At 37.1% G+C, this 27,993-nt stretch overlaps 1 protein-coding gene across 5 annotated transcripts in view; it reads left to right on the top strand.

Moving 5' to 3' along the window:
* Positions 1 to 27,993, top strand: part of LOC140779097 (arginine--tRNA ligase, cytoplasmic-like) — a 31,235-nt gene that overhangs the window by 1,473 nt on the left and 1,769 nt on the right. For 3 of the 5 annotated variants that reach the window (XM_073124060.1, XM_073124062.1, XM_073124061.1), the window contains 17 exons: positions 3,503 to 3,594; positions 4,240 to 4,376; positions 4,535 to 4,610; positions 4,770 to 4,871; positions 4,954 to 5,169; positions 5,813 to 5,893; positions 6,597 to 6,680; positions 6,836 to 6,940; positions 8,114 to 8,292; positions 18,100 to 18,184; positions 18,273 to 18,474; positions 18,643 to 18,712; positions 19,174 to 19,243; positions 23,801 to 23,890; positions 24,038 to 24,106; positions 24,502 to 24,600; positions 24,873 to 24,979. In XM_073124060.1, the coding sequence (XP_072980161.1) occupies positions 3,511 to 3,594; positions 4,240 to 4,376; positions 4,535 to 4,610; positions 4,770 to 4,871; positions 4,954 to 5,169; positions 5,813 to 5,893; positions 6,597 to 6,680; positions 6,836 to 6,940; positions 8,114 to 8,292; positions 18,100 to 18,184; positions 18,273 to 18,474; positions 18,643 to 18,712; positions 19,174 to 19,243; positions 23,801 to 23,890; positions 24,038 to 24,106; positions 24,502 to 24,600; positions 24,873 to 24,979 (1,856 nt within the window). In that variant the 5' untranslated portion in view covers positions 3,503 to 3,510. Of the gene's footprint in view, positions 1 to 3,502; positions 3,595 to 4,239; positions 4,377 to 4,534; positions 4,611 to 4,769; positions 4,872 to 4,953; positions 5,170 to 5,812; positions 5,894 to 6,596; positions 6,681 to 6,835; positions 6,941 to 8,113; positions 8,293 to 18,099; positions 18,185 to 18,272; positions 18,475 to 18,642; positions 18,713 to 19,173; positions 19,244 to 23,800; positions 23,891 to 24,037; positions 24,107 to 24,501; positions 24,601 to 24,872; positions 25,172 to 26,736; positions 26,848 to 27,993 lie in introns of those variants that run through there. The other 2 variants (XR_012107283.1, XM_073124064.1) reach the window with 2 other exon arrangements.

Consider the following 27,993-nt stretch of genomic DNA (forward strand, 5'->3'; position numbering starts at 1 on the left):
AGGAGGATTATAATTAATATATGAATCTTGTGTCTTAGAATACTAAGGATAATAACTAGTATATAGATATTGTGATGGTTCTAAACAATGAATATTTGATGAACTATAGTAATAGGAAGCAACATCATGATTACAACGTCGCTGATATGTATGTACTTTTTCAGTTTCTCTCTATTCAATCCCTATATCTCCTTTATAAAAAGATATAATTTAAATCAATCAGATGATTATTTGTGTTTTTATTTTTAAATTTCTCTCCCTCGATATATCATATTAGAATAATATGAAATTAAAAACTAAGAGAGAAATAAAGAAACAAATTAAAAATTTACATGTTGGAGTTTATTAGAGTTAGATTTCTCCATAAGAAATGATGACTCTATGGTAAGGAGAGAAAAAGAGAATAAAGTGAGAGAGAGAGAGAAAGAGAGAGAGAGAGTTCAGATTATGTACATCAATAATTGATGTCCCTAGGTTAGATCTAGGTTAGATCTGTAATGGAGGCCCGATTGACCCAAAATCTATTGATCTCTATCTAGATCAAGATCGGTTGATCCTGGCTGATCCCAATCATTTGATTGGGATCAGGTCTGGCTGATCCCAATCCGAATAAGCCAATCTTTTTGATGTCTATCAATTAATAAGTGCATCTCCACTTATCTTTTGGTCTCTTTATGATTAGTATGGCCAATTTAGATTGTAATTGAACCAATTAGTTTTGGTATTAGGCTATTAGCATCTTGAGCTTTTTTTTTTCTTCTGATTATTCTTTTTCACCCTCACCCAGTTGGTCGAGAAATAGTAGGATATGGAAATTATGCTGAAAGTCATTATTTGGTGCCTTGGCCATTGGATCATTTTTTTTCATGGTCTCATATTGATTTATGTAACATCTTTTATTAGATTGTAAAAGTATAATAATGATGTCAAATTAGTGATGCATCATTTTTATTATGTGATGGAAATTTGCATTCAACAATCTACAAGTAAGATGTAGCGAAATGTTTCATATAAATATAATTATACCTAGTTTCAACATTTAGCAGTAAATGTGCGAGCAAGGGATCAGGGATCAGTAAACAAGAGCTTTGTTTGGCTTGAGTCTAACATCTAAACGTGGTTAGCTAGACTTATTTCTTAATCTTATTTTGGGTACCTTAAACTAGGCTAAGAAAATTAGGTGTTTGTTTGTGAATTAAACGAAGAATGTAAGTATTACCTTTACTGTGATTTTAAAAAGTGAAAAAAATGCATGTTCGTATAAAAATATTATTATTTTTTTAATGATAGTTTTCTTTTTCTTTTTTTTGAAAGATATCAAAATGATTGCAGATTTACAAACCTTAAGTCTACAACCGTGCAGACTTAAGGCTTGTAAGCTCATAAGTATTAAAAGTTGTTTTATTAATTTTTTACCCCAGTTTTAAAGGTTTGTTAACTTACAAGCCTTAAGTCCATATAGTTGCAGGCTTAAGACTTGTAAAAAAGCAATCACTAAGGTTACCCAACTCTTTTTTTCCTTTGGGGGCTTGTTTGCCTGCAAGCCCGCATAGCATATAGTTACTATTTTTTTTTGGTATGCCTCTAAGCGGGACTCATCGAGTTGTGGTTCGTGAGAGATAGAGATGTGTTATTTTTTTTTTACTTATGTAAGAGAAAGCAAAAGATAAAGAGAAAGAGAGAGATAACATATTCAAGTTAAATGTGAAATTTTATAGAAAATTTAAATAACTTCTTTTTTATTGTTGAATTAGACTAGCGTAACAATTGGATTGATTTGTTATAGTTCTGAGGTACAACTAATTAAATGTCGTTATGAAAAAAATCGTTACTAATTAGATAGGACTAGGAATTTGTTCGGATAAGTTCACTATATTAATAAGGTTAGTTTTCTTGGGCACTTAAAGGTTTAGCTTGGGGCCTATGAAAATTAGGCTTTGAGCCGTAAATTTATAATTATAATTTTTTATCAACCTAATCCTAGATAGCCGCCTAAATGGGCTAGTACTTGAGCCAACCCACTTAAGGTCATTAACATAGATGGCTGTGCCGGCAGTGTACCGGCACGTGGCACGAGGGATGCCACATGGCACCCCTTCTAACTTCCCCGCCCGCTATTGATCTCATCATCGAGCTACCCATCGTCGATCGCCACTCGCCTTCGCTGTTGTTGTCGCCCAAGCTTCTCGGGTGCCCTAACCCGAGAAAGAAAAAAGATCGAGAGAGAGAATGAGAGAGAGAGAGGGGTTTAAAAATTTAAGTTGCAGATCCGAATCCGGATCGACGACGATGGCGGAGACGAGCGGCGGTGACTGCGAAGGAGAAAATGAGTATTCCTTACCTTTCTCTTTCATTCTCTTACAGCATGGCCATCATTGGCCCTTAACACTTGTTTCAATTCGCTAGAGCCCATTGGCTAAATGGGTTAGATAAATTCAAGCTGGTTGTAAATCTTGTATAAATTTTTTCAGCATACTTATGGCAAAAAAAGATTAAATAAGACAAGGGGTTTTGTAGAACTTATAATTAAATAAAAATTATAAAAAATACTAGTAATCAATAACTATTTTTGATATATGGCCTAAGATATTTTAATAAAGTCCGAGTAGGAGCTCATCCCATTGAGAAAACTCATTTTTCACAATGTTTGGAAAGAAAAAAAAATCTTTTTACCTAATGCAGATGCACTGACATTTAAAATCAGGCTATCCTAACATGCACAATATATAGTGTTAGTTTTCTTTCTTTTTTAACCAAAAAAGAGTAATATTAATCTAGCAACTCTAATCCTAACCATTTATAATCTATCAGAAGTATAGAAAAAGCCCAAAATTGATATTTAAGCAACAAAATAAAAGAAAAAGGAAAAAAAACAAAACAAAACAAAATTAAAAAAGAATAGAAAAGACCCTAAAAAACCGAAGAGAGTGTTGCTTTAAATACCCAAGATATGTTTTAGGTTGCACTTTTTCCTTATTTTAAGTTTCTAGTGCAAATTCTCCCTATTTTACTGTTTTTTGACCAATTTATCATTGCCGTACCTTTTGAAAGTTTCTAATAACTCTCATTTTCATTTAATGAAGTATAGTGAAACGATATAACATGTTCCCAATTTATACACAAAATATAGATTATTCTAAAGGGAAACTTTTCCTTATTAGGAAGGGCTATGACCATTTTTTGAGCTCTTCCTCCTTATTCCTGTTCTCTGCAATTTTATTTCTAATGATTTTTTTTAAATTCGACTATTTCAAAAGCTTAAAATTCACTTACTTCGGTTACCTACGTAAGTCAACAGATAGTTACATAGGTGAATAGTGGTATTTCATTTCTTGGGTGTTGGTCAGATGGTGGTATTTCATTTCCTTTATATATTCTTTTGGGGTATTGGATATGATTGGGCCTTTGCGTTGAAGATGTTTGTTGAAATTCCTGTGAGGGTGGATGGTTTGAAATGTTATAATTTTTAAATGGTTTGGTTGGATATTGTGAAACTCGACAGATTTTACAATGAGAAAGACCCTAAGCCCGACAACAGCCATGGGAGACGGGGTTTCCACTTCTGCTCCTCCTCAAGAGCAAGCACGGAATGCTGTGAGTAAAATTCTTACAAGTTGTTTCCTTAGATGTATTTGACCCACTGCTTGTCCTTTTAACAAGCTGCATGGTGCTTGGTCATGGCCATGCTTTCCTGGTTTGTGTTAATAATTTGCTTCCTGAATAATGCTAGTAATACTTAGAACTTTATGCAGATTAACTTGATTTTGATTGGTTAATTCCCTCCGTGTAGATTGATTAAGTATATAGGCAATGTTTTTGGCCTCTCACATCAAAATCCATTTCTAGCCACAATCTGTGCTTAACAGCTTATTTGTAAATTTCAGAAATAGAAGAAGAAAAAGAGCTGCTTGACTAGGAACAAGGCCATTCTTGTTTCATTCTCCATCCTTACAGATCTTCAGTTTTATTGTTTATTTCATGCTTCAATTTTCTTGCATAACAGGATCCAAGGGTCTGTATCATCCTATCACCCATTTGTCCATCAACTAGCCTCTTGTCACTTCTCTCATATCTATCTAGGCATTTTGATTTTGGTACTGCATAGATGCACTGAATCAAGTGATTAATATTTGATTATTTTCTTATGTACTTGATACAAATCCATCTAACCTGACATAATTGCCACCTGTGTTTACATCATTATGATGGCATAGCTGAAATAGATCACATATATAACAGGATGAAGATAGAAGTGGAAGTGTCAAGCAGCAACTGTCGAAGTTAGTCAAATCATCACTTCAAGCAACAGTCCCAGATTTGCTGGATGTAGAGCCACTGGTTGCAGTTTGTACAGCACAATATGGTGATTACCAGTGGTATATTTCTAGCCTGTATCTTTGGTTATCTTGCACCGGTAAATGGTAGCATTCACACCGTTCATCATTACACTAACCTTGGCTTCTCATTTCCATAAATTTGTTATATGGCTTTCTTTCTGGTAGTAAATACTAAGATTTGAAAGTCTGTGATGCAGCAATAATGCGATGAGTTTATGGTCAAGAATAAAAGGATCCGGAACAAATTTTAGAAACCCCAATTCTGTTGGACAGGTGCTCTTTTTTATACTATCCCTTAGTTTGTACTGAATTAGTTGACAATCTTGTGGTGTTCTGCTTTATTAATTTCCAAATAAGTGGTTCCACCTTTTTATTTTTGTGCATTTTATTTTATTTTATTTTTTTTGACACTTGGTAATGACTAACTCCCAGGCCATTGCAATGAACCTACCTCCATCAGATATTATTGAATCTACTTCTGTTGCAGGACCTGGTTTTGTGAATATAATCTTGTCAAACAAATGGGTGTCAAAGGTTAGGAGAAATCATCTGTTGCTTATATTAATACGGACTTCTTTAACAATCCATCTTGATTAATTAAACTGTGTTATTTCAGAGAATACAAGACATGCTAATAGAAGGCATCAAGAATTGGGCACCAGTTCTGCCAGTAGGCAGGGTAGTGATTGATTTTTCATCACCTAATATAGCAAAAGAAATGCATGTTGGCAATTTAAGGTCCACAATAATTGGAGATACTCTAGCACGAATGTTTGAATTCTCGAATGTTGAAGTTCTTCGACGTAATCATGTTGGTGATTGGGGTACACAGGTACATGTTTTTAAGATTCAATATATCACAAAATAAAGTTGTTTGGTTGATCTAGATTTATTCTGCTTTGTGGTCTCTGATGCTTATTTATTGTGTTCTTATAATTATTGTGATTGTGCGATATAATAAACATCTGAACAATTCAGAGCTCTCTCTCCTTGATCATCTCCTTTTTACTGTTAATGACTTCCTGCATGGTGAAAACCATGGCAGTTCTGCTTTCTGGTTTCTAGAATACCTTAGTATGTTAATGTATCTTTGGTCTATCTCTCTTCACCTTTTGTATCTTTTACTGTATCTTGGATCCAAGAGGCCTTTGCTGCAGCAGTTAAGTGTACCTCTCTTGTTTTGTATGCTGTACAGAGGGAATAAGCTGTGGACAAAACATATTGCATCAAATGGTTTATTAAACTTTCATACTTGCACATATTTCCTATGTATGTATTTGTCAAGTCTAGTTGCATACCAATAGCATGGGAGGCATGATCTAGTTTCGTTACTGTGCTTTCGCATCACCATATTATTACTCTACCTTATTCAGTTTTCTGATTATTTGTACGTCAGATCAGATAAGATGACAAAGAATGAAAGAAACTCTCATTTTGTTTTATGCAAAATTATATTTGTTCTTCTCTTTTTGCAGTTTGGCATGTTGATTGAATACTTATTTGAAAAGTTCCCAAATTGGGAGGATGTAGGGAACCAGGCAATTGGAGATCTTCAGGTGAGCTGAAAGATATCACATTAATGTAAATCAAGTCCATGTTGGTACAGATTAATTTTCACAATATCTTGTTATATTGGTGATCCTTTCCACGAAAAATAAAATCATGAAGTTCAGACGTTCATGATTTAATGTCCAGCCATGGAGTTTTTAACTGGTGCTTACATACATGTGCTCTTATAATTTTTTAAAAGGTTTAAACTTGCATCCTGTATTCATTCATGTATGGAGCCAAAAATAATAACTGCATGCACAAGTGAATATTGTATTGTTTATATCTTCTTCCTCTTGATAGAATGGCCCTTAGTCATGAAAGTTTATACGTGTTGTTGTTGTTCAAGCAATAGCTGTTTGATTCACTGGAGAGCTGTTGTTTTGCTGGTCCATTCATATTAAGCACAGCATGTTTATCTCACTGCCATGAGGCATAAAATATCTTATACCTTTAAACTTGAAGTTGTATCTTTGCATAACATTCATTTACCAGTAAAGTAGTGTTTTATTTGGCCGTCCAACATCTCTTCAGATGCATTGTGCTACATATTTTATCAAGCCAAAAGTGGCACAGCAAAGTATAGTTAGAGATACCAAAGTTCTGCAAATTGCTGTTCTTTGTGGTTTTTTGGTTTTTTGTATTGTTTCTGTTTTCTTTCTTTCTTTTTCCTCTGTAGTAGTAGTCCTCTGATATAGAATGCTGCTTCAGGATTTCTACAAGGCATCTAAAAAAAGGTTTGATGATGATCCAGCCTTTGTAGAAAGGGCTCAGCAGGCAGTTGTTCGACTGCAGGTGAATATCTTTCCTTTTTGATGCAGAGTATATTGTACATAATCTTTAATGGTCCAGGAAAGTTCATTTTTTACAACATCACAAAGAGATGGTACTCTCAATTTGACTAGATAATTGTCTTTTCACTTTATTTTGAATTGTTTATTGAATGATAGGGAGGGGAAGCAAAGTACCGTGATGCATGGAGAAAAATCTGTGAAATTAGCCGTAGCGAATTTGATTTGGTATACCAGCGCCTTAATGTTTATCTAGAGGAAAAGGTATTACTACTATACCATGATGCAGGTTCCCAGCTTTGAATGACAGCTTATTGTATTTTCCTTAGAGAAAATGTTTGTCTATTGGACACTTGACGGCTTCTCGTTAACTGCATTTGAAAGATAATTGGTTTATTTTAAGTGAAACTATTTATGACTATTAGCATGTTGTGTTGAACTTCTGCCTCTTGATTATTTACTGCCTTGCTTCCTCTTGTTTGAATTTTTCAAGTTTGAAATTTGAAGCTTGCATAGGTGAATTGATGACATAATATATTAAGTAGAATTAATAAATATGTAGTTTGTATCAGACATCTAAAGTCCACACTTTCTGCATAATTCTGTATACTGTATATATAGTAGCCTTCAATTTTCTTAAGGTACTGCAGTACCTTAATCAGTAGGCATACTATTCAGGACATGGATTGCCGTGCTGACCGGCATGGGGCGTGCTGGTCGGCACTTGCCGTGCCGGCGGCGTACCAGCACATGGAACGAGGGGTGCCGCACGGCACCCCTCCTAATAATTCCGCCGCTCGCCGTCGAGCTACCCTAATTTATAACCAACTCAAGTCTAATCTACATTCAAGTCCAATGGCTGATTAACCTAATTTATCTAGTTTGGATGACTGCCAAACTTTAGGTTAGCTCAAACATTCAATTGGCACAATTGAGTAATTTATCATATGGACTCGAATGGAAGCTATAGACAAAATAAATTAGGTAGTCTAGATACAAACCAAATTAAAGAAAGGCAAGCAATTTTGCCTACATCATACTATTTTTTAGTTCATACAAATTTGATATCTGAGAAGAGAGACAAAAATGGTATGATAACCAATAGATGTCAGTAGCCAAACTCAATTTAAATATGCTGCAATGTTAACTCATGCCCCCTCCAATTTTGTTGTCATGCTTACAGTCTGTTTTTGGGATGTATTCTATCTTACCAACGTACAAGTTCATTTCGTAATGAACTTGTAACATTGTTCTATAAGTGAAGAACCATTCAGTTTGCTAGATAGATGCTCCATTATGTCAGCCTATATGCACAGGAAGCAACATACTTTCAAATCTAATCTGTTTATCTCTCTTGGTTCAGAATACCTTTATTTTAGGAGTGAAATTTGTGTTGTCAGATTCTGAATGCTGTTTAAGTATTAATTGACATTTCAGGGGGAGAGCTTCTACAACCCTCATATTCCACGTGTTTTAGAGGAGTTAAGTTGCAAGGACTTGATTAAGGAAAGTGAGGGTGCTCGTGTGATATTCATTGAAGGGCAAAAAATCCCTTTGATTGTTGTAAAGAGAGATGGAGGATACAATTATGCCTCAACTGACTTGACTGCTCTCTGGTTAGTTTGGTTGACATTGATTCACAAACACTTTATCCTGTACTTTCTTCTTTCTTGCCAATTAGGAATAATGTCTTGTTTAGATGATGTTGCAGAATATGATAAGAAAATACAACGAATATTAAGATACTTTCTTCCGAATATTTTGTTCTTTAGCTTTTGTGTATTTTACTCCTTGTTGTTCTTTCGAAGTATCTTATGTACATATTTCAGGTTTGTGTCTGACTTTCTATAGTTTGAATTTTGAAAAGTGCATAGCAATAATAACGTAGGCATACTTTTTTTCCAGTTTTCTTTTGAAGGGAATGTTATAGATATACTTTTAAATAGTTCATCTCAAAAGAATCTGCCTAATTTTGTCTCAGTTATGGATTTAATTTGGAAATAATTGGACTTTCTATTTTCTCTACTAAAACTGAGGATTGGTGACCAATGAAATATAGCCTTTTTAATTACAATATGGAAAAAGAATTTTATCTGCTTTTGGTCCTATGTTATTTCTTACAAGTATTTTCCTACAGCGCAAAAAAAAAACAATTAATAGTTATGTATAGTCATCCAAAATTGAGGGTGCAGTTTGAGTTGAACTTACATGTATGAGGCTCATCCAAATGAGTTCTTGTACATATATTTCTATGTCTTAAGTTTTTCAAAAACATTGGATTTACCTTTTTTAGAAGACAGTTTTCAGTCTTATAGCTTCTCGATAATTGATACTATGGACATATATGTGTACTGCTACCTAGCCAGCTCTATATTCAAATTATTAGAGTTATTAGATGTATATATTATTCATTTATCTTATTTTATGATGACTTTGTATAAATAGGGCTTGGCTCCCTCTTTCATTATCAAGAAAATGCAAAATAATTTTCTCCCAAACTCTTCTCTTCTCCCTTAACCCAATCTAGGGTCAAGGCTAATATCAAGGTTCCAAAAATCGGTATCGGGATCGGGATCGGCCGTCCGGAAAAACGATTCGTATCGGCCGCCTATATCGGATCGGACTATTTTAATTAAATAAAATTCTAAATATTATTAAAAATATTGAGAAATTTCTAAAAATTTAGAAAAAATTATAAAAAATAAGAAATAATAATTACTTATATATAAAGCCTAAAAAGTAAAAATCTCTCTTCCTCCCTCTCTTCTTTCCTATCCCTCGAACTGTTAGTCTGAAATATCCATTCTCTTCCACACTCTTTTTTTTTCTCTCTCTCTCACCCTTTTTTAATCTTTCCCTCTTTCTCACTCTCTCTTCCTTTTTTCCTCTCTCTCTCTTTCTCTCCCTCTCTCCCTTTCTCTCCCTCACTCTCTCTTCCTCTTTCCCTCTCTCTCTCTAGCTGCTGCTGTCAACAGCAGCTGCTGCAGGTGGCTTACATAGTATTAGAGCAATCTCGATATCTAGAGACATTTTAAGTTGGATCTCTCATTCTCCAACAGTCTCTCTCTTCCATTGTTCTTTTTCTTTCACTATTATCGAGCTCGAGAGTTGCCCCCTCACTCCTCGAGCTTGCTTGCTGCTGTAGCAGCAGCAGTTAGCCGTAGCAACTGCAATTGTCACTGTTTTCAGTAGCAGCGCAGCGTGCTTTTCAACTTCCTCAACATCTTCCTCTTCCTCAGTGTGAATTTCTGACAAATGTAGCAGTAATCGCCGCAGCCGCAGCCATCGCAGCAGCAGCTGCCACTGTCCACTGTTTTCAGCAGCAACATAGCCACCGGTCTCCGCCATCTTCTTCGTTCAGTAGTAGCAGCACTGTTTTCAGCAGCAGTAGCAGCAGCTTGGCCACGATCGCATTTCTTCAATCCTGCAGTAGCAGTAGCATTTCTTTTTTTTCTGCTAGTGCCCACCAGATGTTCAAAGAAAGCTCTTTGTCTCCACAACCCTCTACTTCTGCAGTTCTTCGGTTCTGCAATAGCTCCCTTTCTATTTTTTTCTACTGCACTATTCAAAAGTTTTGCTCACCAAATGTTCGTTGTCAAAACCAGAATAATAAAATAATAATAATAATAATAAAATAAAATAAATAAATATATATATATATATATAATAAGGGTTGAGAGAGGAGGGTGCACGTGCTCTGCACGTGCAGCCCCTCCCCTCTCCCTCTCCAGCACGCGTCGAGGCTGATAAGGGTGGGATTTCATCTAATCCGAATCGGATTAGATTTAATCCTCTTCTAATCTATAAATTAGCCCTAATCATCTCTCTTCAACCCCCCAGCCCTCTTCTCTCTCTCCTTCTTCCCTTCTTTCGCTTCTTCCTCACCGTCGGAGTCGTCGCCGTGGAATCGGCCAGCCGGAGCGTCGCCGGAGGAAATTGGAACTACCATACTCCTCCCCGGTGAGCCCTCTCTCATCCCTCTAGTTTAATTTAAAATTAAATAGGTAAATCCGAAATACCTAATTTGCGGAATTCGGCCTTGTAGGCAAATCTGGCCGGCCGGCGGCTTCGAGTCGCAACCGCATCATCACCGGAGGCTTCGTGCTCCGAGCCTGGTGTCGGAGATGTCTTCTACGGGGCCCTCGTGGCTCTGATCGGCGTTGGATTCCGCGTCGGCAGTCGGTGATGAGTCCTCCACCTCGTGAGGACGACAGAGGAAGGGTGAGAGGGAGAGGAGAGGTTGAAGGTGGTCGTGAAGGGGTCGCCGGCGAGAGGTCGCCGGCGGTCACCCTCTCCCTCAGTCATCTTCTCGCATCGGTCGCGAGGGGGGAAGAAAAGGGTTGGCTGGGCTCGGGTGAAACCCGAGCCAACCACCTTTTCCTTTTTAAGTTGGGTTCGGTTCGGGTTTGGATTTCGGATCCACAAACCCGAACCGAACCACTTAAGTTGGTGGGCTGCGGGTTAGCCCGAGCCCAATTCAATTAATTCGGCTGGGCCTCGGCCCAATCCGATTTAGTTGATTTCTTTTGGATTGGGCCGGGCCAGCAGCCCAGCCCAATCCAATGGGTAATTTTAGCTATTTTTGGTTTTTAAATTTTAAAAATATTGTTATCATTCAAATTAAAAAATTGAATATTATTTATTATTTAAGGTGGTGAATTCTAGTACGTGAGCTAGAGATTTGAGGTTTCGGTTGTCTTGCTTAGACTCAGGTGAGTGGGTTCACTCACATGTTTATTTTATTGTATTTCGTATTTTTGTCAGAACATGTAAATTTTCTGTGTGCAAATTATTTATTTCATTCTTATGTGTAAAAATTAAATTGTTGCAATTTCTGTGTGTAAGTCTATTTATTTCATCCGTACGTGCGAAAATTTAATTGTTTTATTTTCTGTGTGCATTTAATTATTATATTCAGTGCATCACCATACTTCGTACTAATATTGAAATTTGTGAAAAGAAAAATGAGACTAGTATTGATACGACTTAGAGAACAGTCCCGGTATAAATCGTTTGCGATTTTCCGTGGTGACTCAAGTCTATTTGGAAGTCCAGGGGAAAGTCCTAAATTAGATCACCGCAGTGACTTTCTTAGGTGACTTTGGCGGGGTTAGGAAACAGTCCTAGGAAGAATGAGAAAATTTCCTAGGTGACTCTAACTTCTCTCAACGGTTAGAGGAAAAGACAGAGTGCGTTGATCACAGGGTGATACCCTCTGATGACTCTAACCGGATCAGCTATGAAGAAAAGTCCCGAGCGTCATCTCGAGGTGACTTCTAGTTGATGTGGATCCACAGGGTTTAGACTCATTGAGACATATGACAGTATAAATATCAAAAAGATGTTAATATGTTGAAAACGTGCCTATTGTTATCATTGTTGTTATTTAGAGAGTATGCTTATTGCATATTGTGATGGATATTGTTGCTTTTAGTTTAATTTATTCAGCTTTAATATGAATTAAAATTTATTTGGTTTTCGAGTGGATTCCACTCACTGAGCTATAGTTGTTGGCTCATGGGTTCTATTGTTTTTGTATTTGTTTATTTATTTCAGGTAATAGTCAGTGGGGCGACTGAGCGAGATGTACTCGGACTCCACCTCCACTTAAGATTCACCTATTTATCTTTCCGCTCCTTTGATTTTATGCTTTAGATTAGATATTTTATTTATTTAGTTTAGAGACTCAAAAACATTAACATTGTGTTTTATTTTAGTTTTATTTTTATTGCAATTATTTATAAAATTTAATGAAGCATGTTCTCATTTGTATTTATATATTAGAGAGTATTAATAAGGCTTCGTGCATCTTAAGCATATTGAGATGCATGGTCGGTCATGATTCCTATTTTGGGTTGTGACATTCGTCGAAGGGCTTGAGTGGGCTCAAAATGGAAAATCTTGAATCGCTTTCAATGCGTTTGATTGATTGATGTCCCTTCCAATAGCGTCTTATGTCCTGGTCGATCGTGAGAGTATATAATTAGTCAATTTTCTACTTGTTACTCAGTGGGATTGGACCACTGTTACGAATCGGCCTAATTCGATCCGTAATGGTTCCGAAACTTAAATCCTAGCTTGATAGCCCTCCTATGGCTAGATGGATGCTAGGGTTAGTTCTTGGCATGAAAGATGAGAAGTTGCTCTGGAAGAGGCCGACCAAAGACTTGGGTGGTGAAAAAAGGGAGGTGGGAGAGGACGCCAATAGCTAGAGTCAAGGGAAAGAAGGAAATAAGGCTAAAGCCAATTTCAATAGCAAGATCATCATCCTCATAAAACTCTAATTAGGGTTTCCTCCACATATATATAGAGGCTCACCCTAGGGACTCATCAACTAAATTAAACAACTCCAACAAATCCTAACAAATCATCAAAACCACTCTTCCTTATCTTTTCGGATTAACCCTTCGTTTCGTCGCAGATAGATTCCAAATCTAGAGAAGTCATGAATGTAAAAGTTGTAGATCTCGAAGTTAACGACCTTATCCAACTGGTTTGATATTATTTGAATATATGTAGAATATTCTGCGAATATTTTCTCGAAATTGCGCAGAGTTGGATTTAGCTAATTAAATAAAATTCTAATCTGCTAAAACTCTAACTAAACCAAATAATCAAATAAGATAATTAAACTCAATCCATTCAACCCAATCTCCTTTTGATGTGATCCAATCTAACCCGGTTCGCATTAACCACATAGGCTTCTTCCATTGAGATGGTTCTCCGCAGCCGACATCTTCTCAGGCACATCGACTGTATCTCTGCGGGGTGTGCTCCCCCTCGCACTATCATCTAGGCTACCATTATGGCTCTATTGAGTGTAATACACCCAAGGCCATTTAGTCAAATGTTCCGTCTCCAGAATATGATGAGTGGGCCCTATGTGATATAGCGGTTTGCACCTACCTCATCTTGTAGGTTGATCGATGGTTTCAACCTCAGGTCCAGACATTGTCTTCTGCTCATGTCATCTAGGCCCATCTTAGTCACCGATTCGTTTAGTCAAGTTTAATGTGTTGCTTTCAGCTTCTTCACGAGGCTAAGGAGGTCAAACAGTGTCGGCTCTTTATTCAGGACTTTTATGCCCGCATGACTAACATATGGCATGAGCTTACATCAATGGAGCCTACTTTCTACCCCTCTGACTCGATATTTGCTCAGCACCATCGTGACAAGGATCATCTGATGAATTTCATAAATGCCTTTCGTCCAGAAATTTTGGGATCTGACTCGACATCTGTTGCGTCGCTCCAATATCCCTAGCTTGGATAGTGTCATAGCTGAGCTACAGGCTGAGCTTAGGTGGCATCTCTTGCCCTCTTAGTAGGCCACCTTTGTACCGTCTTCTTTTGCCATAGAGAGTGCTTGGTGCTGCTCCTACTCCTATATTAGTCATGCCTAATATTTTGACTACTGGTCATGTCACTCATGTGCCTGGATGAGATCATCACTCATCGCGTCCCATGTGTACTCATTGCAGTCGTTATGTTCATCTTGTCGCGCACTGTAATTGATTTTATCCTGAGCTTGTTCATCGTTCTAACAAAAGGGGCTCAAGCAAGGACAAGAGTCGCCATTTGGCATCCTCGATCGTTGCACAAACACTGGTTCATCTGATCACTCCAGCAATCCTACCTTCAACAGTAGCTCCAACAGATTCAGTAGCTTGTGGAGCTTTAGCTTCACTAGTGTCTTTACTTCTGCCTTTGTTGTGATATGACCAAACCCTAGATTTTTTATTTTGCCGCCTCACATCATATGACTAGTGACTCTTCCATCTTTACTAGCCTCACTTCAACTCCTATCACTCTTCCTTATGTTCACACATCTGATGGAACCTATCATTCCATCTCTTACATTAGCTACATTAGCTCTACCACGGAGCCCACGAGTTGGCTTATTTTATTTGATGTCTGGCTTATTCCTAGCCTAACAATGAGGCTTATTTCTATTACTCAGCTTTCTAATTCTAGTTACACTATATTCTTCTCTTCTACTTCTTGTGTTGTGTAGGTTCTGTTTACAAGCCAAAGCATTGGGATTGGTAGTCGGATTCACGGGCTTTATTACCTGGATCAACTTCACCTGCCATCATCTCGCCCCAGTGCTTGTCCAGTCACTCCTCTCTCCTTCAAACCTGTGGCATCAGCATCTAGGTCATATATCGAATCGGCGTCTCCAAGACCTTGTCCCTGTCTGGGTGCTTAGGCAGTAGTCATTTTTTTTGTTTGTCCCCTTGTACTAGCTACAAGTTGGCAAAACACTGGGTCATTCCCTTTCCTCTTAGTGCGAATATCTCTGATCTCCCTTTTCACATTGTGTACTCTGATATTTGAAGCCTTGCTCCGCTCTTTTTGCGTCTTGGTTTTCTCTACTATGTCTGTTTTATTGATAATTTTCCTCATTTCACTTAGGTTTACCTCATGTGCTAGTGCTCTGAGGTGTGTCAGATCTATCGTGATTTCTCTTCTATGGTTTGTACTTAATTCAATCGATCCATTAAAATCTTCTGATCTGACGGTGCTCGAGAGTATCTTTCTTTTAAATTTCGTTCTATTCATGCTTCTGTTGGCATCCTACCCCAGCAGTCGTGTCCTTATACTCCTGCTCAAAATGGTATTGTTGAATGGAAGCATTGTCATCTTCTTAAGGCCACACGTGCTCTTCTCTTTGAGGCTTATGTTCCTCATTCTTATTGGGCTAAGGCTATTCTTACTGCTCTCTATCTAATCAATCGAGTTTTATTTTCAATTTTTGATGGTGTGACCCCGTACAAGCATCTCTATGGTACTTTATTTTTATGGTCATTTTTTGTGTCTTTGGGCGCACTTGCCTTGTTCTCTATCTTCCCGGTGAACGCAACAAGTTGTCCTCTCGAGCAGCTAAATGCATCTTTCTAAAATATAATCTTGAGCATAAAGATTATCGTTGTTATGACACTTATGCTCATCGTCTTAAGATATCACGCCATGTCACTTTTCTAGAAAAGATATCCTTCTGCACCTCCAGATCTTTGGCTCCTTCAAACTTATCATTTCTAAATCTCTCTACACCTATCCCATTCCCTGTCCCCTCAAATATTCCTACCTCAGCCCACCATCTGCCCCCCCCCACACCCACCCACCCATAGACACTCCTTTAATATTACTTTCATCTGCCTCTCCAAACTACTCTCTCGTTGAGGTTCCAACTCTTCCAGAAGAGTACCCTACTCTCATGACAATCTTCTCATACTTCTACACTTGCAAGTTGTGTCCCCCTTCCACAGCTAAGCCTTCCTCTACTAGTAGTATCCATCCGATTGTTCCATCTTTTACTGTGACGACTCCTACACTTACTCGTCGCTATCCAGAACGTAAACATCGCTCTCCTGACGGGTATGATTTTATGATGTCTTCCGCTACATACTCCCTCCAATTTCACGCTTTTCTTGCAGCCATCTGCTCCACCCGTCAGCCCAGGTCTCATTGTGAGGCCATCCAGGTTCTAGAGTGACAGTAGGCTATGGCATATGAGCTTTAGGCCTTTTAACAGATGCATAATTAGGATGTTGTCCCTCGCCTACCCAGCATTGTGCTTATTAGCTATAAATGGATCTTCAAGGTCAAGTATCGACCTAATGGATCCATAGCTAAGTACAAAGCTCGTCTAATTGCTCAGGGCTTTACTCAAGAGTACGGGATATAGTATGAGGAGACCTTTGCTCTAGTTGCTCGGATGACTTCTGTCGCACTCTTCTTGCTGTTGCTTCTAGTCATCAGTGGCCTCTACATTAGATGGATGTGAAGAATGCATTTCTTCATGGTCTTCTTGACAAAGAGGTATACATAAATCCTCCACCTAGTTCCCTTCTTCTTTCAGGTCACATCTGTTGATTGCGCCGAGCTATCTATGAGCTCAAGCAGGCCCCTCGTGCTTGGTTTGATCGATTTCGTAGTGTTTTCACAACCTACAGATTTCAGGAAAGGCCATCCACCTATGTTTCTGCACTCTTCTGCTTTAGGGTTGGGTCATCCTTTTTCTATATATCGATGATATGATTATCATTGGAGATGACTTGGCCGGTATTCACTCTCTTCGAAAGTATCTTTAGTGTTAGCTTGAGATGAAGGATCTTGGTTCTCTTCGATACATTTTGGGTATTGAAATTGCTTAGTCATCCCATGGCATTTTGCTGTCCTAGCAAAAATATGTTACAGATATTCTCTATCATGCCACCATCACTGATACTCGTCCCACTGCTATCCCAGTTGAGCTTCATGTGAAGTTTCAACCTGATGATGGTCAGCTTCTTCTAGATATCGTTAGCTAGTATGGGCACTTGTCTACCTGATCATTACTTGGCCTGATATCTCTCATGCAGTTAGTTTTGTTACTTAATTCATGTATGCTCATCGATCTGCCTATTATGTCGTTCTTATACATATTCTTCAATACCTTTGTGACACCATCACTCGCCCTCTTTTCATGCCATCGATTTTATCTTGGCTTTGTGAGCCTATTCTGATGTAGATTATGCTAGTGATAGGTTTAATCGAAAGTTTACTACTGGTTTTTATATTTTTCTAGGAGATTCCTTAATTTCTTGGCATAGTAAAAAATAGAATGTAGTGTCTCTCTCCAGTATTAAGTCAAAGTATCGGTGCTATATGTGCGACGACGAAGGAGATTGTTTGGCTTCGTCGTCTCCTTAATGATACGGGTATTCCCTTATCCCTCCCAACCATTCTTCATGTCAACAATGATAGTGCTAAAAAGTTTGCTGAAGATTTTGTTTTTCATGAGATGACGAAGCATATTGAAGTCATTATGCACTACATTCATCAAGAGCACCGAGCTAGCATTATTTCGCTCTATCGCCTCAGCACTGAGGAGAAGATTGCCGACTTCTTCACGAAATCTCTTCCCCTTCCACACTTTGAGCATTTAGTTAGCGAACTCTCGATTTATGATTCACCTTGAGTATGAGTATGAGGGGAGGTATTAGAGTTATTATATATATATATATATAATTTATCTTATTTTATAATAACCTTATATAACTAGGGCTTGGCTCTCTCTTTCATCATCAAGCAAATACAAAACGATTTTCTCCCAAACTCTTTTCTTCTCCCTCAACCAAATCTAAGGTCAAGGCTAATTCGTTACACAAATGAACTGAATTAGCATTCTACTCCTATTTTGCTAAATGTGATTATGCTCCTTCCAACTTAACGACACTACCTAAGAGTTTGCTTTTTTCTTTTCTTTTTTCTTCTCGACATATTTCATATTTTTATTCTTCTTTCATAAGCCAATTCTAAATAGGATCTCATTTTAGAAGTGCTCTTTTTTTTTTCCTTAAGCCATTAACATACAAGCTTCTACAACTTTATTTGGGCTGCTACAGCTTGTTCATTCTTCTCATTCTTATTCTCCTGAAGGTATCGGCTTAATGTGGAGAAAGCAGAGTGGATAATATATATAACAGATGTTGGTCAGCAGCAGCACTTTGACATGTTCTTCAGTGTAGGTGTCATATACTATTTTCTTATAATATGTAGCTTGTTTTAATGTTGCATTTCTTGAGACTTAAGTTTATTACTTTATATTCCAGGCTGCCAGAATGGCTGGTTGGCTCCCAGGTCCTGAGGAAAAGAAGTTTCCCAGAACAAACCATGTTGGGTTTGGTCTTGTTCTTGGATCAGATGGCAAGCGTTTTCGTACTCGCAGTTCAGAAGTGGTACGTTTAGTAGACTTACTTGATGAAGCTAAAGCTCGGAGCAAAGCAGAACTTGTACAACGTCTCAAGGACAACGGTATCATTATAGTTTACCATTTGTCTGATGACTCTATTCTTTTCTTCCTTTGGTTAATGCTATTGAGATTTTAATGATGTCTTTCTATGCTTTTTTGCTTTTGGGATTCTCTTGTTATATTTTTAATGTTTCCAGCATGCAACAAATATCATTCTTATCTTGGTTCAGGTAGAATTGGCGAGTGGACAGATGAAGAGCTTGAGAAAACTGCTGAGGCAGTTGGATATGGTGCTGTCAAGTAAGATTTCTTTTCTTGTTCATATGTCTTGCTTCTATTTGCCATTCTGTAGGAAGTTAAAGATTTATGTAATTTCAATTTGAAACTCTTTGTTTAGCAAAGTAATCATAAATTTTGTTTCTTTCACCGGTTGCTATGCTTGACTTTCTTCTTTTACCCATGGAAGAACAATTAACTGTTCTCATTTCGGTTTTTTGTTCTTTCAAAGAGAAAATAGCATCTAAATGGACATTTAATGTCAGTTCTTTTTTTCCCTTCTGTGACCTAAGGGTGCTAGATTAGGACATAATGTTTTCTTGGTATTTGTAAATCCTGATTTACACTACAACATGCAGACATGCAGAAATCTCAATAGCATTAATCAGTTTATGTTCAAATCAGTTTATGCAGACATGCAGATATCCTGATTTACACAGTTTCTTGCACTGAAAATCTGAAATAATTGTATCATTTTGAAACAGATATGCAGATTTGAAGAACAATCGACTGACTAATTACACATTTAGTTTTGATCAAATGCTGAATGATAAGGTACTTGTACTTTTTTATTTTTATGCAGATTTATTTAAATTCTTACTGAAGTGGCAGAGGGAATTTGATTTCTATAATTTTACTAGGACAACTAACTGTAGCTTTTTGACAACTTATATGGGTAGACTGGTAGCTAAATGCTTATTTCCTCATACACTAATGTCAGTTTGTCTTCCAGAGAAAAGTGCTTCATATGCATCATCTGAAATACATCTAAAGATCAAGGTTCCCAGTATCGGGATCGGGATCGGTATCGGTATCGGCCGTCTAGAAAAACGATACGTATCGGCCGTATCGGCCGTTCGTATCGGATCGGACTATTTTTTAATTATATAAAATTCTAAATATTATTTAAAAATGCAGAAAAATGACAAAAAATGACAAAAAATAAGAAAACAAAAATTATTCACATATGAAGTCTAAAAACTTAAAAAAATGTATTAACTTACTCAAAATTTAAAACTTTGTTGAATACCGAGCTGGTTCTCGTAAATTTCTATAGTCTTCATCATCATAATCACCATAAGTTTGTAAATATTGATGTCTGGGACCTGATGCTCCAAAAAGTGATTCCATCATACTAGTCATATTGTATGGATCTTGTTGTGTGACTTGCGTTTGAGGAGGATAATAACCAGCATTTGGATCTTGTTGTGTGACTTGCGTTTGAGGAGGATAATAACCAGCATTTGGATCTTGTGTCTGAGAATACTGAGTATACTGAGGATAATAACTAGCATATGGATCTTGTGATGGCTCCAAACAATAAATACTCGATGTACCATAATCATAGGAACCAAAATGCATCTCATGACGACGTCGCTGATATGTATATATATCCTCAGTTTCTCTGTCTTCACTCCTTATGCCTCCTTGACTTTCCTCAACAAATTTAGATGGAACGATCTCACCACCATATGTATCATCAGGACTATGACTCGTACCAGCCTCTGCCCTCGTCGTGGTCTCTCCCAATATTTTATCTAACCATGGGTTATCTCTGTCATCTAATAACCTGTCCTCCATTTCTCTGATCCATGGAGTCAAGGGGTCTTCTTCATCAAAAACATGATTTAAATCAATCAATTGTTCATTTTCTGCCTTTCTTCTTAAATTTCTCTCCCTCAATCTCATATTATAATGACAAAAAACTAACTTCTCCAATCTTTCCATTGTCAATCGGTTGCGTGTTTTTGTGTGGATTAAGGAAAAAGTAGTCCAATTTCTTTCACACTGTGATGAAGACACAGTTTGACTTAAAATCTTCTTTGCTATTGGCGTCAAATTTGGTGCCTCCTCCCATCCATAAATAGACCACCATTCAGCTGGAGTGTTATGAGATATAGCTGCAGTAACTTTAGCAGTACTGAATTGCCCAGCTCTCAATCTATATCTCTCCATCTGAAATCAAAAATATATTATTAGCTTATTGATTATATTGATTATTGAAAGTTAAAACTTGAAACAAATAATAATAAAATTATTTAATTGAATCATAACTTACTTCTTTATCGCACAGGATTTGTTTATGAATATCGGGCTCAAGCTTGCTGATTAACTTTCTAACCCCCAACAAGACTTCACTATCATTATTGACATTTTTAGAGAATTGAAATCTTGGATTAAGAAAATACTCTGTAAAAATTTAAAAATTGTAAGCATTCAAATTTTTAAATATTCATAAATAAAAGTAAAGTAAAACTTAAAACTTAAAAGCATACTTACCAGTAGCGTGTATATCTCTATGTAGTTGTTTGTTCCATCTAGAATCAATCATCTTCCACCACTTCTTATAACTTTGGCCCACATTTTTTTTTATTGATTCTTTAGCTATGTCCATTGCCTCATATAAGAAACCCATCTCAGACTTGTCATCACTGTCTACAAGTCTTAATACTTTGACAAGAGGCTTAAATACTGCGGTGGCAATTGTAATATTATCCCAAAATGTATTTGCAAGAGCCATATTTTTCAAAGTTTCACCTAAAGATTTATCTTTAGGTTTCATATTCTTAATTTTCATAGACCACTCCTGTGATGTAAACATCCGTATAATATCATCCTTGTAGCGCATGATGCTCTCCAAGGCTAAAAAGTGAGTGGCAAATCTAGTGACGCCGGGTCTGATGATCTCCCTATCACCAGTCATCTGCCTGAATAAATTAAGAACCCAACCATGGTTATATATAAAATTTGTTAACCTCTGACCTTCACATATGACCATGTCAATTTCAGGCTCTTTTGCAATATCCTCTAACATCAGATCAATACAATGTGCAGCACATGGCGTCCAATATAAATGAGGTCTTTTAATCATCAGTAAATTTCCAGCAGCTTTATAATTTGCCCTATTATCAGTAACCACTTAGACTACTCTTTTTTCACCAATTTCTTGTACTACCTCATCCATCAACTGACAAATATAATCTGCACTTTTAAAATGAGCAGTAACATCCACAGACTTCAAAAATATTGTCCCCATGCCAGAGTACACTAAGAAATTAATTATATTTCTTCTGTTTTGTGTACTCCACCCATCACACATCAGTGTACAACCAAATTCATCCCAATACCGTTTAAATGTCTCAATATAAGTATGAAGTTTATCTACCTCTGAGTCAAGATATTTAGTAGCAATATCATTTGAACTAGGAGGGGGAACACCAGGCCCTACTGATTGTATAGCATCCACCATAGTGTGATAGTAAGGGCTATCAGCTACATTGAAAGGAATATGATTGTAGAAGAAAAATTTAGAGATAGCTCTACCAATGTGTTTCTTTGCATTTTTAATTCCTTTGAGAGCTGTCTTGATTGAAGTCTGTGTACGACCCCTTTTTTTCTGAAGATATGTATCCATTGGTCTAATATTTTCAGACTCTGCTGTAACACCAGGAGTCCTATGGGTAGAACTGTTGCCCCCATATTCTCTCTCTCCTCGTATATTAACTGATCTAGATCTCTGAAAGTTATTACCAGTGCTTCTTCTCATCTCTTCCTCTTCTCTATGTATATTTCTGCTCTCTTTCATTGCCCTCCTCATTTGTCTCTCCTCCTCATCCTCCTCACTTTGCTCACTGCTATCATTATCAATCTGTACAGGATTATGCATCAATTCTTCACGAATCATTGACTCTCTTTGTTGTGCAGATTGTTTATCCTTCTTTTTGCCAATTAAATGAGCCAACATCTGTTTTCTAACTTCCAAAGACACTTGAGTGTAAGCTGCTACATTTCCTTGTCTTCCAGCTAAATGTTCTTTCAAACGACTGACACCACCACTCATTTCCTTTCCACACCAGTTGCATTTAACGCGCCTTTTATCTTGCCCAATAATGCTACAATGTTGCCACCCAATATCGGTATCATATGACTTCTCTTTTGAAGCCATTGATATTTTAGCTCTGCAAGACTGCAACTAAAAAACATAAACAAAAATCAAAATAAAATATAAAATAATTTAAAATAAGGCATAATTGCATAAAGCCATAAGCAGCACCTGCAGCTTGCTGCTGCTGCAAACTGCAGCCGCAGAGAACCTGCTGCTACAGCAGAGCAGCTGCTGCAGCAGCAAACTTTAGCAGCACCTTGCTGCAGCAGCAGGTGCAGCAGCACCTTGCTGCTGCGGCAGCAGGTGCAGCAACAGCAAGGTGCTGCGGCAGCACCTGCTGCTGCCAGCACCTTGCTGCAGCAGCAGTGAGCAGCAGCAGGGGAGAAAAAATTAAAAAACTGAAAAAAAAAACTTACCGAAGGTCGCCGGAGATCGAGGTCGTCGGAGAACGTCGCCGGAGGTCGAGGTCATCGGAGAGACAGAGATCTACTCAGTCGCCGGGGAGAAAGAGAGTAAGAAATCGGTGAGAAAGAGAGAAAGAAATAAAGAAAAGAGAGAAAGAGACTAAGAGAGGAAAAGAGAGAAAGAGAGAGAGAGAAAAGGGAGAGAGGCAGGTGGGGATGGGGACATCAATTATTGATGTCCCCTGGGTCGGATCCGGGTCGGATCCGACCCGTTCCCACCCGTTTCGGCCGAAACGGCCGAAACCCCAACCGAAACCAATCAACCGATTGGTTTCGGCTGGGATCGGGATCGGCCCTGGCCGATCCTGATCCGTTTCGGCCGATCCCACTCGGGATCGGCCGAAACTGAGAACTATGCTAAAGATATTGACTCTCTATTGTTTATGTTCATAAGCTTCTATATAACAGCATATTAAGGGTCACAAGTAATGATATGCAGTCGAATTCTGTATTCTTTTCATTTTTTCTTTTTTGGTCTTTAGCCTCATCACGCAATTATAGGTAGGCCTTTCACATAAATATAATAGCTGACATATCAGTTTTATTTGGATTATAAATCATTGAGCGGTGCCCCTTGAGAATCTCCCTTCTCAGAAAGTATCTGTGACCAGGATATGTATCTTCCTTATGTACATGCTAATCAGTTTTAAATTAGATTTATATGGATCAAGATTGTAGATTAGCTTCTCTTGTTAATCTACAATGTTCTTCCAAAATGAAGTTTCTACCTTTCATGATAGCTGCATCTTCATTTTTGACCAGGGAAATACTGCTGTTTATCTGCTTTATGCACATGCTCGTATTTGTTCCATTATCAGGAGATCTAATAGAGATATAGAAGAGCTAAAGAAGGTAAATCTTCTGTTGGACATGTGAATAGAAACTATTCAACTTATCAGCATTCAAATATCCACTGTCCTGCCATGACCAAAGCACAAGATGCTCTTGCTACTTGGAATGAGTTATTCCTTGTGTCTTATATTAGTAATTTGTTGGCAGAGTGGGTCTATTTCGCTTGATCATCCAGATGAGCGTGTTTTGGGGCTTCATCTTATCCAGTTTGCAGAGGTGCATTCTTTGCATCAACTTCATTCTATTATGTTGCCATCTTCCTTAATCTTTAGATGAATAGTTGAAAAGATCATTAGTATTCAATATGCTATTTAATATATAATAAGTGTGTAATATGACTCTAATTGTTGTTAGTTATGAATCATATTGTAAAGTTACATTTATCTTTATGTGACTTACTTTTATGCGATACCTGATATTATATTCTACTGATTGTTGTCAGTTACATATATTTAAGTTACATTTATCTTTATGTCTTAATTTTCTGTGAGACTCGATATTATATTCCGGATCTGATATTTTCTCTGAGACATTATCATAGGTTTATCTTATGTCTCCCATTTTTCTTCATATGACTCTGGTGCCAATGTCTCCTTGTTTTCTTATTTCAGGTAGTTGAGGAGGCTTGTACCAATCTCCTTCCAAATATTCTGTGCGAATACCTGTACAATCTATCTGAAATATTCACAAGATTTTATACCAGCTGCCAGGTCTGTTTCTTATTTTTTAGTTACTATTGGCCTGCATTTCTATAAATGGTTCTATTTGTGGGGTATAAATGGTTATATTTGTGAATCCTTTGCCCTTAGACTTCTAGCATATACTTTTTCCCACAATGGAATTGCATATAAATTCGTGTCTAATAGCACTGATCTGAACTGAATAACCAATCAAAACCGCCAATATTGGATTGCTTTTCTTTTTCGCACTACCATCATAAGCATCATTTCCTAATTGTTTGATCTCTCGTGGAATCTCGCAGGTGGTTGGCTCACCTGAAGAAACCAGCAGATTGTTATTATGCCAGGCAACAGCAGTTGTCATGAGACAATGCTTCCATCTTCTCGGAATCACCCCTGTCTACAAGTTGTAAGTTTGATTCTGTCATATTTTTCTCCACTAATTGACAATAAGATTACAGAGTTCACTCTTTGTGATATATATCATCAATTTAGGCAATGGTAAGAAAGTCCAGTTTAGTGGCTTATCGAGTTGATATAGTAATTGGTAACGAGTGTTCAAATAAAAATTGGTCATTTAAAACTGGCTGTATTACTTGCATGAGGAGTAGCAAATGTGGATTGAAACAGTGTTCTTAACTTGTAAGAACACCTTTAGCAGAAAGAAAAATTGCAAAAACTGTGATCCAACTTTTAAGAATGCATCTAGTTAGTGTGTGATATAAGATGTAATTTTAATAAATAATATTTATATATATAATCTGATTATTACGATGTTTAGCTATTATTTTAAAATAAGAAATTGTATTCTAAGATAAAGAAATAGTTATTGCTAAAATAAACAGAGGTTTAAGGTCAGTTTTGACCTTTAATGATAAGTTCTTAGACTTAAACCCAGGCCATCTTTTGGAGAAATTGATTTCATTATCTAGAGATTAAAATGACTAATGTAGAAGGTTTTTAAAGATCTTAAATCCTAGGAGCTTTATTGAAAAAAAGAAAAAGAAAATACCATTGTTAGAGCTTCGTCATAAAGATCTAGAAGGCATAAAAAATTCTTACCCAACACAAATATAAATTCGGATACGAATAGGATAGAGCTTTCTAAAAGAAAATCCTCGTACAAATTTGGATACGAATAGGTTTGCTTAAAAACCTCAATATTAATATAAGTTTTCCGATAAGGATACGAATATTAAATAAATATCCATTTACCTACATATTATTTAAATAATTTATAGTTTGTAGTTTGTTTAATTAGATGGTGAATATTTTTATTATTACTAATGCTATATTTTATATTATTTATAAAGACTAATTTTGCTAACTTTATATGTATTATTATTTTGTTAAAAAAAATTAGTATTTTGTGTTAATAGCCATATTTGTATAGATTTAGACGTATAGATTGAGCACTATTTTATTCATTTTTTAAACTCTAATTCTGCATGTACTCGTGAGACATGGGTGTTTGAATTTCATAAGTTTACACATGGAGTACCTTATCATGAGATCTAGTCAACAAGAAGAATTTTGTCCAATAGCCGTTGATGTTACAGCGAGAAAGAGTTGTTAATAAGTACATCTTATACCTATACTTTTTTTATATGAAAATGATTCGATTTGTACACTTAGTTGATAGGTGTTTTAGAAGTAATGGGCGATTCTCCATTCAAATTAAATAGAAGTGGTCCATGAATATCCCTTTGTTGTGCTGCACGAGGAATTCCTTATGCCCAGTTGGGATTGAAGCCAATTTAAAACTATTCGAATTCCTTATGCCCAGTTGACCAAACAAAACTTCAAATCCGCCGACCCATCCTTCCTTCACATTAGTATGCAAATGCCCATCAATTTTTTTCTCTCTTTTTTTTTTTTGAATTAGTGTGAGAATTAAACGTTTCTAACAACCAATGGAGAGAAAAAAGAAGTCATTCAAAGGGTTTTTTTATGCCATTTTTTGAGCAATTGCTTGAATAAAACGAGCTTTCCAGTTCCAAATTTCTTTAACATTCATGACAAAAACTGTGGACCTTTTTCTTCTGATGATTCCTATATTATTAAGAAGAAGGAAAAAGGGCAAACTCAAATGGGTAGTACACCGTTAGTCCATAGTACAAGAGGCTGCCAATTGTAATTGTATTAAAATAATTTAATTCATGTCAGTACTTGAGTACGATCGTCACCATTGATGCAAGCGAAGCAAAGCAACAAGGGTTGACCAGCTGCTTAGCAAGACCAGCGGCATGCCCATGGTTTCCATCTTCAAATCATCAGGTATCTCAATCATTTTACTGCTCATGTATGGTCTTAAGATATCTTCTTCATTTAGTTAATTAAATTCCTGGGAGTCAAAATTTAATGCCCACTAAAAGCGGCAGCTTAATCAACAATAATGAGGGTATTTATGGGAATGTTTGAATCCTCTTCAAAAATAATGTTAGTGAACTCATGGTGGGTTGCAACCTAGAGGGATTCGAGAAGAGGGCTGAGCTCATAGTGATGGGCACACATTGTTCTTTGCAATGACCCCAAATTCACCAATTTTGTTAAAGTGGGTCTCAATAAGACGGATCAAAGTTGATTTTGAGGTACCTATTAGTTAGGGGTATCCGTTAGCCATTCGCTCCTTCTCGGTGGTGCCCAGATGATCACTCTCTTTGTCATAATATTCAATGGTCATTTGAAGAGCTACCTAAGTCATGTGTTATGACTTTCCCTTAACCCTTGCAAAGCAAGCTGTGGTCCTGGCTTTCCCAACCATCCAAATGGTGGTAGCTGCCATAGTGTTAGATTTTCTTTGATTCCCACCTAAGTGAGCCCAATCATAAACAATCTGGTTGTCCAATGTAAATGTCTATCACTAGATTATGAGCAATGATCTCTCATACCTCAAATGTATATCTGTAGTTATATAAGAGATGTTTTATACTCTTTCCACATAGGCGACATATTGGAGACAGATCAGTTGGGTCAATGTGTAGACTATCGAGAAGAGCTTTTATAGGCATTTTTTGACTTCTCGTATGAATTTTTTGACCGTAGGGTTTACACAAAGCCTCTAAAAAGAGCTCCACTCGGGCTCATGCAATTCAGCTTTGGGTCACAGATGGATTTGTCGTTAGCTTTCCTTTTAAGGTAAGGCCACTAGATCCACCTATCTTCCGTAGGCTTAACCCTGAGTCCCACTATGGAGTTCTGAAAGGTACGACCAAAAGCTTCCCTAATTCGAGACTCATCCTAACAGAAATACAGATAAGCCTATCAACTATTGTTTCATTACTTAGGATATTAATATTCACAAATGAAGGCATGTGAGACAGAGGGGCAGTTGTAGCCTAGGAGTCATAAAGAATCGTCAACCATATTTCCATTTCGAAATGTTTAGTTTCCTCTTCACAGTATTGGCCACAGCCTATATCG

This window comes from Typha angustifolia, chromosome 15 (assembly GCF_048772165.1).
Source record: "Typha angustifolia cultivar Huaian chromosome 15, ASM4877216v1, whole genome shotgun sequence".
Lineage (NCBI taxonomy): Eukaryota > Viridiplantae > Streptophyta > Magnoliopsida > Poales > Typhaceae > Typha > Typha angustifolia.